The sequence below is a fragment of the Penicillium angulare genome (assembly GCF_028827245.1).
Source record: "Penicillium angulare strain IBT 27051 chromosome Unknown utg000005l_segment0_segment0, whole genome shotgun sequence".
Taxonomy (NCBI): Eukaryota; Fungi; Ascomycota; class Eurotiomycetes; order Eurotiales; family Aspergillaceae; genus Penicillium; species Penicillium angulare.
In genome coordinates this window covers 3,464,898-3,477,677 of record NW_026623164.1, presented here as the reverse complement: position 1 = coordinate 3,477,677, position 12,780 = coordinate 3,464,898, and the positions used below count along the sequence as shown (strand labels likewise).

At 47.2% G+C, this 12,780-nt stretch overlaps 4 protein-coding genes across 4 annotated transcripts; 1 reads left to right on the top strand and 3 right to left on the bottom strand.

The window, feature by feature from the left end:
• Window positions 1-119: 119 nt before the first annotated feature.
• On the top strand, window positions 120-1,735 carry N7478_008661 (Ras-GEF domain-containing protein; the record flags this gene model as incomplete). Its single annotated transcript, XM_056924875.1, has 3 exons — window positions 120-974; window positions 1,142-1,301; window positions 1,401-1,735. 3 exons carry the CDS (start codon window positions 120-122, stop codon window positions 1,733-1,735), a joined length of 1,350 nt encoding a protein of 449 aa, XP_056777601.1.
• A 1,326-nt stretch (window positions 1,736-3,061) lies between these two features.
• Window positions 3,062-4,948, bottom strand: N7478_008660 (AFG1/ZapE family ATPase; the record flags this gene model as incomplete). Its single annotated transcript, XM_056924874.1, has 3 exons — window positions 3,062-3,926; window positions 4,020-4,476; window positions 4,558-4,948. The coding sequence occupies 3 exons, from the start codon at window positions 4,946-4,948 to the stop codon at window positions 3,062-3,064; spliced, it is 1,713 nt and encodes a 570-aa protein (XP_056777600.1).
• A 1,019-nt stretch (window positions 4,949-5,967) lies between these two features.
• Window positions 5,968-8,068, bottom strand: N7478_008659 (phosphatidylinositol-3-phosphate-binding protein BEM1; the record flags this gene model as incomplete). The annotated part of the gene is made up of 3 exons (XM_056924873.1): window positions 5,968-6,906; window positions 7,003-7,773; window positions 7,988-8,068. The coding sequence occupies 3 exons, from the start codon at window positions 8,066-8,068 to the stop codon at window positions 5,968-5,970; spliced, it is 1,791 nt and encodes a 596-aa protein (XP_056777599.1).
• A 3,034-nt stretch (window positions 8,069-11,102) lies between these two features.
• N7478_008658 (uncharacterized protein) lies at window positions 11,103-12,778 on the bottom strand (the record flags this gene model as incomplete). Its single annotated transcript, XM_056924872.1, has 3 exons — window positions 11,103-11,316; window positions 11,391-12,645; window positions 12,706-12,778. 3 exons carry the CDS (start codon window positions 12,776-12,778, stop codon window positions 11,103-11,105), a joined length of 1,542 nt encoding a protein of 513 aa, XP_056777598.1.
• Window positions 12,779-12,780: the final 2 nt, after the last annotated feature.

The following is a 12,780-nucleotide window of genomic DNA, read 5'->3' as shown; positions in this document are numbered from 1 at the left end:
TACTATTTAATAGTCTTGGGCCGCGGCGGGACTCGGAGGCTCTGTGAGCATCTGTCATACTCCCAAGCTTCTGTCCATTTGTCTTATGATAGCGAAACCGCGCACCCGTGCCCGAGCAGATGAACAAGTTAAACGGTTCATACCCGGTGGTTGAAGTCGTGCGGGGTCCTATATTCATCATCAATGAGCGAAGCAAAATGCAGGACTTGAACACAGACTCTGATCACATCGAATCTGCGGACAAAATCATCTACGAAAATGCCGGGGGTATCGAAATCGTCAAAGCTGGGACTCTGGAAGGCTTAGTGGAGAACCTGACTCGGCCTGATAAGCTAGATGCGTTGTTCAATCGCACATTCCTCACCACATACAAGTACTTCACCTCAACAGCTCAGCTTATTGATATTTTGCTTGCTCGTTTTAACTGTCCACCGCCCATAACAGAGGAAACAAAGTCCTTGGTTCGATTAAGAGTTATAAACGTCTTAAAGCAATGGCTCGAGCACTTCTGGACCGAGAGAAAGTCCCCAGAGACAGATCAAAATCTAGAGAGAATCCGAGAGCTCGCTTCAAGAGCTGCAGGATCTTTGGAAGCAAGTGCCGTACAACAACTTCTCGGAATTATTCAACGACGACTTGCAGGTCTTGCTCGCATGAAAATATCACGACAATCCATCTCAAATCCACCCAAACCAATACTGCCCCGGAAGCTAGACAAGCTTCAATTCTTGAAAATTGAAGCCAAAGAAATTGCCCGACAACTAACGATAATGGAATCACACATGTTCAACAAAATGGAACTAAAAGAGCTTTTCAATAAATCGTGGCAAAAGAAAGAGAGCTTTGCCGGACCAGCACCGTCCCCAAACATCCGAGCTTTAATTCGATATTCCAATCAACTCTCTAATATGACCGGCTCTCTGATTTTGGCAGAAACGGACTTTAAAAAGCGAGCCCAGGTCATAGGCCACCTGGTAAATATAGCAAATGTACGATAAAGTTTCTTACTTCCTTCACCACTGTTCTTTCTGCCTCTTTCCGATTCCTTTGATACGATTGTATACAGAGCTAAAATAATATATAGAGCTGTTATGACCTCCAAAACTATTCCGCAGTGGTCTCTATATTGTCAGGATTCCAGAGCGCCCCTATCTATCGACTCACCCGCACCTGGGCAATGGTAACAGAGAAAAGCTGCAACATCTTAAGGCCTTTACAAGGTCTCACTTCGAGTGAACAAAACTACAACACCTACCGCGAAACACTGCGAGTCGCAGTACCACCATGTATACCTTTCCTTGGTAAGTTCAAGTAAGCAAGTTGCTTCACTATCATTTGAACAACCTAGCAAAAGAAGAATACATACACATGGAAGAACGCGCGTGCTAACAATTAAAAAGGCCTCTACCTAAAAGACTTGACCTTCATCGAAGACGGAAATAAAGCGCAAACACCAGAAGGTCTAATCAATTTCCACAAATGCACCATGCTATCAACGACAATTCACGAGGTCCACCGGTTCCGAGAAGCTCCATACTCCCTATACCCCGTTCCAGAGCTACAAGAGTATCTTGCAAGTCAACTACAATCAGCCACAGGATTGGACGAACTGTGGGATCGAAGCTGTGAGCTGGAGCCCAGGGGCCGGGGCGAGTTGAAGCCGAGAGATTTCTATACCCCTACTGGAGGAATGACGACATCTATGGTGGTTGCGTGTATGGTTTTGGATGATTGATGATTTATAACGTAACCTAAACTTGAAATTTTGTGTCTGTCGCAGTGATACCTATAGTCTTATTAATTCGGCATATTTGTTTTACCCATCTTGTGTATAGATTTGTACACTACAACCAACTTCAAATAACATTAGAATAGAACTACTTGACCTCTTGGTTGAGCTCTGTATTGAGTATCTTTATGCTAGAGATTTTAAAAGGAAACTCCACGGACATGAAGGGCTTTTGAAAAATACTAAACGCATTGCCAAAATGCTTGATCAATGATTTTACCGCCTGTCAATGCTATCCGCTCCGACCCATATCCATCTCGTCAATGCTTTTTCCGCACCGTTATTACTACCTAATTATACCATTTAAGCTCTGAAGCCTAACCCTATCAGACCTCAAAGCCCATACTGTTCAGACTCCAATAACTCAGACCTTCCAGACCTCAAGACCTCACAAAGGTTGCGGCCCGGGTCAAGCTTCAAAACCCTAGTGACTAGGCAGAATCGTTCCAGCCTCCTCCGACCAACCTGGGAACCTACATGACCAAATTTCCAACAAGGTACCTGAGGTCCAAAGCTACAATCCTTCTAAGTACCTCTGCACTGCCCAAAGTCTCAACCATAGATATTACCCCCGATCATCGGCTTGCATGATCAAAATTTGAGTTCAAGGTACAACAACATTTGAAGCTAACCGCCCTTGCCGTGCCCCCCACATAGTAACGTTTATTGGCTCGCCTAAAGGTAAAATACTTATCAATCAGTGCGATCAGTTCAGATCTCCGGAGTTGCTTTTTCAACATTACTCGCATGCAGATTATGACGGTGACCAGATTTTCTTTTTCTCTTTACATAGATCAAAGTTTGCGCTAGGACTATTAGAGGTATTTACACGAGAATATGCTCATGCGGAATATGATGTGCTGAATACGAATTGGGTACTGGTTTGCGAAGTGGGGTGCTGGTTTAATCCACGGCTGTGGGTTTTAGGAAGGTCACTGTTCTGATGTTGGCTGTGCTTATGGAGTATTATGGGGCATTGACATTTGTGGGCCTTGGGCTTCAAAGTGTGGAACTTGAGGTTGTTTACTTTATCGATACATGGCATGATCATGAGGGTGGGCAGGTGGGCAGGTGGAGCTAATAGCTCTGTTGAGACAAATGATATCTAAGTAATGAGGTCTTAATAATGAATATGGTATGTAGATGTACAGCAATCCAAATATCTAACTCATCATAATAAATGTACAGGTATCTATAACGCGCACTCGACTTCGTCTCGTCCACTGGTAAAACTAGAATATGCAATGCAACACCAAGCCTCGAGGTATTCAACTACATATTATCCTCACTCCAATGACTCCTAGTCTTCAACCAAGCCTCTCTATCCTCCTTCCCCTCCTTCTCATTCATCCCAATCCCCATCCCCCTCTCAACCCACTCCTTACTCTCCATCTCCGAAAGTCTCGAAAGCGCTCTCGCAAACGCAAATCTCTCCTCATCACCACTAAAAATCGACGTATTCTTAAGCGCCTGTACCGACATCCCCAAATCATCCATAAGATTCCGCATCGCATCCGACAGATCAGAATCATCCCCATCCTTCTTCAACCCATCCTTCACATCCGACGGGGAAAGAAACAGATTCCCAAGCGGAACCTCAGTAGTCAAGACAAGTTTCGCCCGACTCTCATACACAGCATCGATGAATGTAATGAATCGTCGCGCCAGATCACGCTGGTTCAGATTCATACCCGGTACATCTGTGATGATGAAGGCGTTGTAGTGACGGACTAGCTCGAGGTAGTCTGCTGCACCGGTTGCGGAGCCGATAAGCTGGTTGAAGGTGAATTTTGCGGCTTTGCCGCTTGCTATGGGGACTTTGATGGTGCGACCCCAGACTATTTGGGTGTCTGGATGGGGTGGGTCGTTGATTGGGTCGCCGAGGTAGTCGAACCATTTTTGGGCGTGGGCTTCTGCGGCTTCGTTGAGGGGGTTGTGGTAGACTGCTGCTGGGGGGCGGGGAATTTTGCGGTAATCGGTTGGGGAGTTGAGGTTTATGACGTTGAGTTCGTTCTTGAGGAGGTTGATGCATGGGATAAAAGATTCACGCTGAATGCCATTTTTGTAGAGGTCGTCTGGGTGACGGTTGGAGGTTGTGACGAGGGCAACGCCGTGAGACATCAGGATTTCTAGAAGTCTGTAGATTTATTAGTAACTGCGTACTGGGGGAAGAAAGAACTTCTTCCGTGATATTCGTGAATTGAAGATGGTAAATATGTGAGTATCTGACCTTCGTAGAATCATCGCATCAGCAACATCAGTGCATTGGAATTCATCAAAGCAAAGCACGCTTGCAGTCTCAGCAATATCAGCAGCAACCATAGGCAATGCATCAAAGTCATTCCCATACTTCATCTTCACAACATGCATGCGCTTATGTACATCCTGCATGAAATTGTGAAAATGAATACGAGTCTTGGTCTTAATATTGGGCGGCAGCGTATCGAAGAACAAATCCATAAGCATAGTCTTCCCACACCCAACATCACCAAACATATAGAGTCCTTCGGGAAGGTTCTCAGGAATGGCCAATTTCGAAGGTTTCCCATCGCCTCCGCGACTGAACAACGAGCCGAAGAACGACTGTTTGGGCTGAGGATCCAAAGACTCGACGGTTGGATGAATGATCTTGGACGGAGTATAATCTTTCAGAGCCTCGTACATATTCTGCAGATTCTGAATAATCGCTAATCAACATTAAAGGTTCCAAGTTAGCGCGCATTCTGTAATGTTATAATTCCAAGTATGAATGATGAATATCGCCTCACCTCTTTGATACGGATCATCGCGAAGTCGACCCGCCTGCACTCGATCATCATACTCCTTCATCGGGCCATCTTGTGGTGGTTCAGCATTCTTCTTCTCCAGAACACCTTCCGTAGACGTCGCCGAATCACTACTAGCAGTAGCTAAGCCCCGCGCCTTCTGCGACGAGCGCAATGGCATCTGCGAGCCTGCAAGCCTCTCCGGGGAGAAAGTAGAAGACAATTCCCGATCTCTCCGCGCGACAGGCACCGAAAGCCCATTCCGTCGAGTAGTGTAAGATCTCTCACGAGCAGCGCGAGCGCCCCGTAGCGGTGCGGTAGTACGCAGTGTCCGAGAGGGCCGTAAGGCTCCTGGGAAGCACTCGGCGCAAAGCTTGGCGGACGGCCGGCTCATTTGCGAATATTGTATGCGTATATACGAGCGATAGAAATGCGAAAATGCGGGTACGAGATTTGGCGAGGTCGGTCAGGTCAGTCGGGGTGAGGACGTAGCCGAGGTATTGTTTCGCCGCAGGAATTGTTTTCTTCCGGAGAGGCGGCGTACAAAGGATAGGCGGTGACGGAGGACGTAAGTAGTGTAGGTAGTAGGTAACTGTGTACTTGAAAGATACCGTCTCCTTTCTACTGTCCTTTCAATTTGAACGAATGTGAGGACCTGAGCGTATCTACAATAGGAAAAAAACGTCACTAATCGGAGTTCGTTTAATGGCTCTAGGGGCGAAAAAAGAACGGCCCGATAGACCGAGTCAGGTGACTCGGGAGGGTAATCGGTTGTTGTCGGCAACTAGAAATGGGCACCGATATTAATGGATAATGAGTATTTCAAGTAATTAATGTATTCATTTTCTTGGTCACAAGTAGGGCAGGAGGCCTTTCCCTGTATATGCACGAAAAGAAAAGAAACCCATATATACATGTCACCGAAGCAGACCAACCAGGGTATGTCACCCGAGAAACAGATGACTTGAATCGCAGAACATAAAACTGGAAAGCTTAATATGGTAGAAGATGCCGGGTGAACAATCATAAAAGAGGAATAGAGAGAAACAAAGAAGAGAAACAAATGTCGCAAGCATTTGCAACATTCGCAATGGAGGGGTGAAAAACAAATAGAATAAAAACCCATACCATGTACATGACGCATAATATTCGTAACACCGTCCTCACCTTCGAAAAAACCAAGTGCGATCGCTGAAAAAAGCGCAGAGAGAGCACAAAGAATATCGATAATGGGATAACCGAACGCCAAATACGCCCATATCCATTGCAAAGAACCATAGGAATAATGAGTATGAAATGAAATGAAATGAAATGTGACAAGGCAAGGAATGATGACACAGAAAAGAGATGGCAGCAAAGCAGGTCTATCACAGCGGTGACTCCAAAGATAAAAATCCCGACTTTTTTGTGTGTTTAAACAATACTGACAAACAGAGTAAGTTTGGTATTACGCTGCATGGCGTTCTCGAGATCTTGATCAGAGACCAGATCGATATAAGTGCCAGAGGACTCGTCCTTGTATTGCACAACAATTTCGTCTTGGATTTTAAGTCGATCGGAGAGCTTGTCCTTGAGATGTTGCATGCTGACACCAGAGGGGATGCGAATGGCAATAAGATCATCCTGAAAGAATACCTTAACCTTCATCGCACTGGAATTCGATGCCCCAGAGGCTTGGGTGAGAGAGCTGGGTTGTCGGTTCATTGGTGGTGGGCCACCATTAAGATAAGACCCTGGGCCTGGTGTGCTCCGTCCTTGTTGTTGTGAGATACGATCTTGAGAAGCGTTCATCGGCACCTGAGAGGACTGGCGAGAGATGGTCTGAGCCTGCTCCACGCCGCCAGAGGAGTGCTGTGAGTTGTCAGAGTAACGTGCCTCCTGGCCAAATGCATCTGGGTCGATTTCAAAGTCGCCCTGTCGGGGACTAAACAATTGGCGGACTAGTTGGCACCGGGCAATATGCGGCGGCATCCCCAAAAGCTTCTTGATGTACTCGTCCAGATTTTGTCGGCGGCCATTAGAAATGGCATCAGTCACATGGGTAACGGGTCCGGGCATGAATGGGAGGGTTCGTGGGCGACCTCGGTTACCGGCTTCGTCCTCGAATTGGGTCAGAAGCGCAATCTGGAAGTCGTAGAAGTCGTGGTAGTAACGCGACAGTTCCCAGCATCGGCCATCCTCCATCTGAGCCTCAATGATGTACCAGTACTTGTCGTTATCAAAGCAGTAACGGGGAATAGAAGCGGCGACAGGGGCGAGAAGCGGTGCGTAGCCGCCCTGCGCTGGGAGTGGCTGTGATTGTTGAGTTTGCGATGCCAGAGTACCTTTGCTGGCGTTGCGGTGATGATATCCCTAAAAACGAGTAAGGCGGTTAGCGCATGGGTCCCCTTCATGCATGCGTTTTTGACGCTGGCAAATTTGAAGCGAGCGGGGGAGAGTTAATCATACATAGGAGTTGCCGTTCTGACTCATGTGGCTGCTAGAATTCTCAGAGCTCATGGACATCTTGTCCATGGCTCCAGTAACTCCCATCATGCTTCCGCCAGTAGAAGATGGTTCAATTTTGCCGAGGGTGATACTGCTATTCTTGTATTCGGCGGTCATTTTCTTCCATTCCTCCACCTTAGGAACACCAGCGCGGCGCACCGCCTCGAGGGGGTCGGTTACAGCCTGGCCAGACTGCATGTCGCGCAGTTCGATAAAGGAGACAGGAATCAGACCGGGGCCGCCCAAACGCCCAATGGGTTTTGCGACAAACCATTCCGGATTTGACTGGGCGATCACAATAATGGCCTCACCAGCGCGAGCATCGAGCTCATCGGGCCGCTCAGCCTGGAAATCGTATTGCACGATTCCATAGACCATAGCGCCCTGGCCCTTGGCGATGGCAGACATCCTAAAAACGGGTTGACGGTTGTTGACGTTGGCGAGAGGAGAGTTATCGGAGACGGAGGCGGGACTGCGGTCGGCGAAACCAGAGTCGTGGTGGTCCTTTTTATGCTGATCGACCGAACCCCCACTATCCCTTTCGTTTTTGCCGATGACTTCGAAGAAGGATACGGGCACGAGCCCCCGGGCACTAGGGATGAGCGGATTACAAGCCTCGTACCAATCCAAGTCGTCCTCCCTGCTGATAACGTGAAAGAAGTCTCCCTTGCTGAAAGCTAATTCTTGAATGGTTCCGGGTTCAGGTGTGTAATCGAAAAGAGCTTTGATGACCTGTGCGCGAAAGAAGAGAAGAGACGAAATGTGGTCAGCCACTTGCCAAGCGCGGGTGGGACACACAGGGGAGAGGGAGAGGGGCAGAGTGCGAGAACGAGTCCCCTCTGGAATTTCGGGGGGGAAGCCAGCCACCACGAGGGGAATGGGTTAGAGAGGCGAGGGTATTCGTGGCGAGGCGAGGCAGTCAAATTATGACAAAATTTCAACTTACTTTTTTGGGAGGGATAATTGCTAGGGCGGACTTGGGAGTAATGGAGATGTGACGATGTTTGGGATCTCTCTCTCCCTTCATGGACCGCCTGATAGCCTGGATAGTGGGTTGAATTAGATAACCAGGTAACGGTACTGTTTCAGGGGGAAGAGACTCACCTTCATCACGGACAAGGCGATCAAGGTTGAAATTCAGGGAGAATGGGGGAGAGAAGAAGAGAAGAAGAATTGAAAAGAAATGTTCCCATCTGGCGTGACCACAAAAGCTGAGAAGTGTGAGCGCGCGAAAGAACAAGGCCAGGACCATGTAATCTGCGTATTGCGGTCCCAACCACAGGAACGGGCTGGATTGTGATTAAAAAAAAGGAGGCCCGCTTTTATTTGGATTGTATATTATTTTAACTGGAGTCCAATTCTGGGGGCTCTTCTTCTTAAGGACTTGTTTCTTTTATTGTTAACAAATCGGTCATTATTTGTGAATCGGGAATAAATCATTGTCTCTTTGTTCTTTGTATGTACGGAGTACGGGAGACGACGAACTTGAGATCCGGGGCTATACGAACAAACCTTCGAGAAGGAACGCCAGGGATAAACCCACCGGGTTCCTAGCTGTGGCGATGTATTACTTTACTGCTTTACTGCTTTACTTTATTTTAGATTTTTGGTCTACATTAGTTTAAAGGTATAGACTCGAAAGTTGAAGTCTTAACTACAATAACTATCTTATTGTCTCGCTGTATACCTCGATACAGACAAGATGGTAATATCCTGGCAAGTTCCACCCGTGGACCTGGGGATGATACATGACAATACACAATACACAATACACAATACACAAGCTCCTGCTCCACTCGCGATCCCGTTGGGCACTTAAACCCGGCGGCTAACAATCACACCCTCGAATGTTACAGGGTTATCCTAGGGGCACACGACCTGCTAGTCGGATTTTTATTGGAATTCCCATTCTTACTCTCCATATATTCCGCTGATTGTTCTAATCTGAAGTGTTTGCCTAAATAATGAAAACTCCAAGAAGCGAAAATTACCAAAAGAACAGTCAATTCCCCAAAAACCCAGAATCAATGTGTCGAATTGCAGGCTCCACCTCTCAGCCCATTCCGTGGTCTGGGAGCCGCTAAGACCGTGGATCTGACGAAGCGTTGTCCCAAAATACACTACGATCGGCATTTGCTTTAAGCTGATACCGAGGATCCCAAACAAAGAAGAATAATTAATACTCCCACGAATACGTGGAAACGAACAAAGAACCTTGGAAGATACGAGGTGTCACTTTAGGCTCAATATCCATATAGCAACACTCGAGTATCATAGTAATCACTTAATTTAATCCCCGAGCACGCGCGGTCTGACATCCCTATACAGAACCTTTCCTGTGGCCCGGATGACAATTCGTCGCCCATCCTTTGGTTCCTGGTTCCCCTGATATGGATCTACCTAGGTACGAAATATAGGGTTGATTATGCTCATACATCAGGGTTCCCAATCCGGGGGCGAGATGGGATGGCTCAGCCATAGTTGGACACGAGGATGTCGATCATGAGCGAAATGACATCAGGTTCTGAAGCATTTTCCTGATTCTGATATCCACGGACAAACTATATCCTTTCAAATATTATTATATTATTCGTGATTTCGTATTCTATGCATCCTTTCGAGCTGAATTCAAGAATACATGTAAGACATGTTTTCTGGTGAATAACTGAAACAAGGCATTGTCTGCGGGTACACATGTTCTAGATAGTGTTCGAGACCTTTTCCTCTCCACCCAGTACGGAGTGAGGTGAAAAAGGCCACGTTCATTTCTGACTTTCGAGATATTTCTCTCTCTTTTGGCTGTATAGTGAAAATTAATCACCACTATATGAATTATAGAAGGTAAAAAGGAGGCCCAATGCGAGATTGAACTGAACTCGGATTAACCAAAAATCTTGGCATTGAATCTACAATACAGACTGAATTTGAAAAGTATGCAACTTCAAACCTTGGATATCGTATATACATCCATACAATAATTGATTTAATCCCATTTCCCCGCGCCCTCAGCGGAGTAATATATACACTAAATCCAATGAATAACAACAAGTCACAACGCTAAGAGACAATGGTACACGCCACTATCAGAGCCCCTCTGGTCAACCATGGCTGGCACGAAGTTAGCCCCACGTGGCGGGGCGGTAATCTGGCTTCCATGGAAGAAATCGAATGTTCGTCGAAGGAATCATTTGCGCGACAGCCGAGCTGAGTGGCAAAACACATGGCTGGTTCGTTGCATTTATGCAAAGGATAGGGGTAATAGTTAAAGTTAAGATTAATAAACTACAGACAGGGGCGAATTATGGGGTTGTTCTGGAAAACATGGTTAATGCCGCCCGGATACGAGATACGGTCTCGGATTTCGGGAAGGATGACAGGAAAGATCCACGAGAGTTCAAGGTTTTGGCTATCGGGCACTGGCATCAAGAACTTGAAGTATATGTCGCGGGGCGATGTCTTTGACATGTACAGTATCTCCAGGGTTAGAGATAGTGGAGAATACAGGTGCAACTGTTTCATAGTCGTAGCAATGAACATTTTTTTCAACTACGCAGGTGCAACATGTATATTATGAATGTGATTTGATTTTAATTCTGGGATGAAATCATTTGTACTCTGCTGTAAATGGGGTAAAGACCAACCGAAGAAAGAAACGGATATCTACTCAATGAACACCAACGGCGCCTTATGCACTCCATCGTCAAACCCCCACCCACCTGCAAAATCGAGATCAGAGGGACCGGCGGGTATTAGTATGGTCGAGGGTATCGCACTGGAAGTCATGACGGGACTCCATGGCGATGAGATGAAAAGAAGCTGGATATGGGGAAACGAGAAACGAAGAATGCGACTACTCCGGGGACCGAGGAGTAGTTTGACTGTTTTTGAGAAACCAATGTAACGCCTGTCGCTCTTGGAATGACTGGGGGAAAAAAGAACCGGGGGAGAATGAAAATAAAAAGAAACCATCGTGGCCACTGGAGGGGTAGGGGTGTTTGTGGGAAACCAGGCTGGTGGTGATTAACTTGGTGGAACAAGAGTGTTGGACTCGAGAACCGTAATCAGATTTGACCTTTGATGTCAACGACGCGGTGAGCTTCTGCCTTAGCATTTTCGAACAACAGGCCCGCCTTGCCAGTCAACAACTTCACAGTCCCTTGTTTCTCTTCGAGTAACTCCGGAGGAGATTGCTCTAGAACGAAACGTGCGGCTTGTTCATCGGACTCAAAACCCAACTCCTCTGTGATGAATCGGATTTGTACGTCGGGCTTGTATCTGTTATCTAGTTAGCAGCTATAAAACAATAGATTGGGTAGGGAATGATTCGAAGGGGGTTGTATGAGACTTACGCTCTGCAAATGGCAGCGAGGGCACTCAACCGCTCACGATCGACAAACATATCCATAAGGTATGCTCCCATATTCGGGGTGTCCAAGTAAAGAGAAAAGAAACGATGGTAGTTACCGAGCGCGAGAGCAGAACGAACATCAAGAGCATGCTTGACAGCAAGATCCTTCTTATCCTCTGCAGTCACGTCGGCAAGCGCATCATTCATGGCCGTCCAGTTGCGGGTGTAAATGAAATAGAGAATACGATAGGCCTTGAATTCGGTCGGGTTGCCGCCCAGTTTCTGCGCATACAAGACACGCAGTTGGGTTTGACACTGATTATACTCACCAAGGTCCCCCTTCTCCAACGCGATACGGGCATGAATCTCATAAACATTCACAGTGAACTCATTCCGGATGTGTTGAACTGTCAAATCCTGGCGAAGGGATTTAAATTGATCACAGATGTACCCGTAGTTGCCCTCCTTCTTCCACTTTTTCTTCAGCAAATCCAGGGTCTTTTTCAGGACAGGCAAAGGGCGAACAGTATCCGGGTTTGGTGCAGAAGTCAAACGGAAGTAGTTCTTCTCCAGGGTCTGGCATCGTCCCACAACGGGTCCTTGGTCCACTTCGGGTCTAGGAGAATCAACGGGGGAGGAGGTACTCGAATTTCCATAGTTGACGCCGGCTCCCTCAAAACGTTTTTTCCTCATTTCCAAATTAGCTTTGGACTTACTAGACTGGTCCAGTTTCATGTGGTTCTTCTTTCCTGTGGTTGGGTAAGTGACTCGATCTTCAAAACGATTGCGATTGTTAGTTTTTCGCCACGGCGGCGAGGCAGACCCAGACGGATCAAGGTTGTCTGTTGATTTTCGCTTGCGCGAGGCATCTGCTGGGGAGGAAGGTTGACTAGTACCGGCCCAGCTTGAGACGCTAGGGTTGGCCAGGATCTTATTGCGTTCATTTTGAATCATGACCTGTGGTAGTTGCAGTTTGTCCCAGTCAATAGTGTGAAGTCGACCGCCTTCTGCTGCATCGGTAATGACTTGTCGCAGCTTCTCTTGCATCTCAGTGTTACCCACGCTGGGTATTTCGTTCTCCGGAGCGAAGCACCGCTGCACGTAAGAGCGAACAGGGGGAGGAAACGCCACGCGTGGCTGGGCTGCATCTGCTGGCGACGAGGGGCTTTGGTGTGTCGTTCCATTTGTGGTTGGATAGTTGGGTTTATTATGGTTCAGGCTACGACGTGCTTGCACCGGGATATAGGCAGGGGTCGCTGTACCGCGGTTAGCGCTTTGCTAAAACTGGGGTTCGTAGGTTCTCCATTCTTGCTTACCAGATGTTGGGAAGGTGGTTGGCGCTGAGTGCACCGAGGCGGTCGCACGCCAAGGTGGAATACTTGAGCTCATCC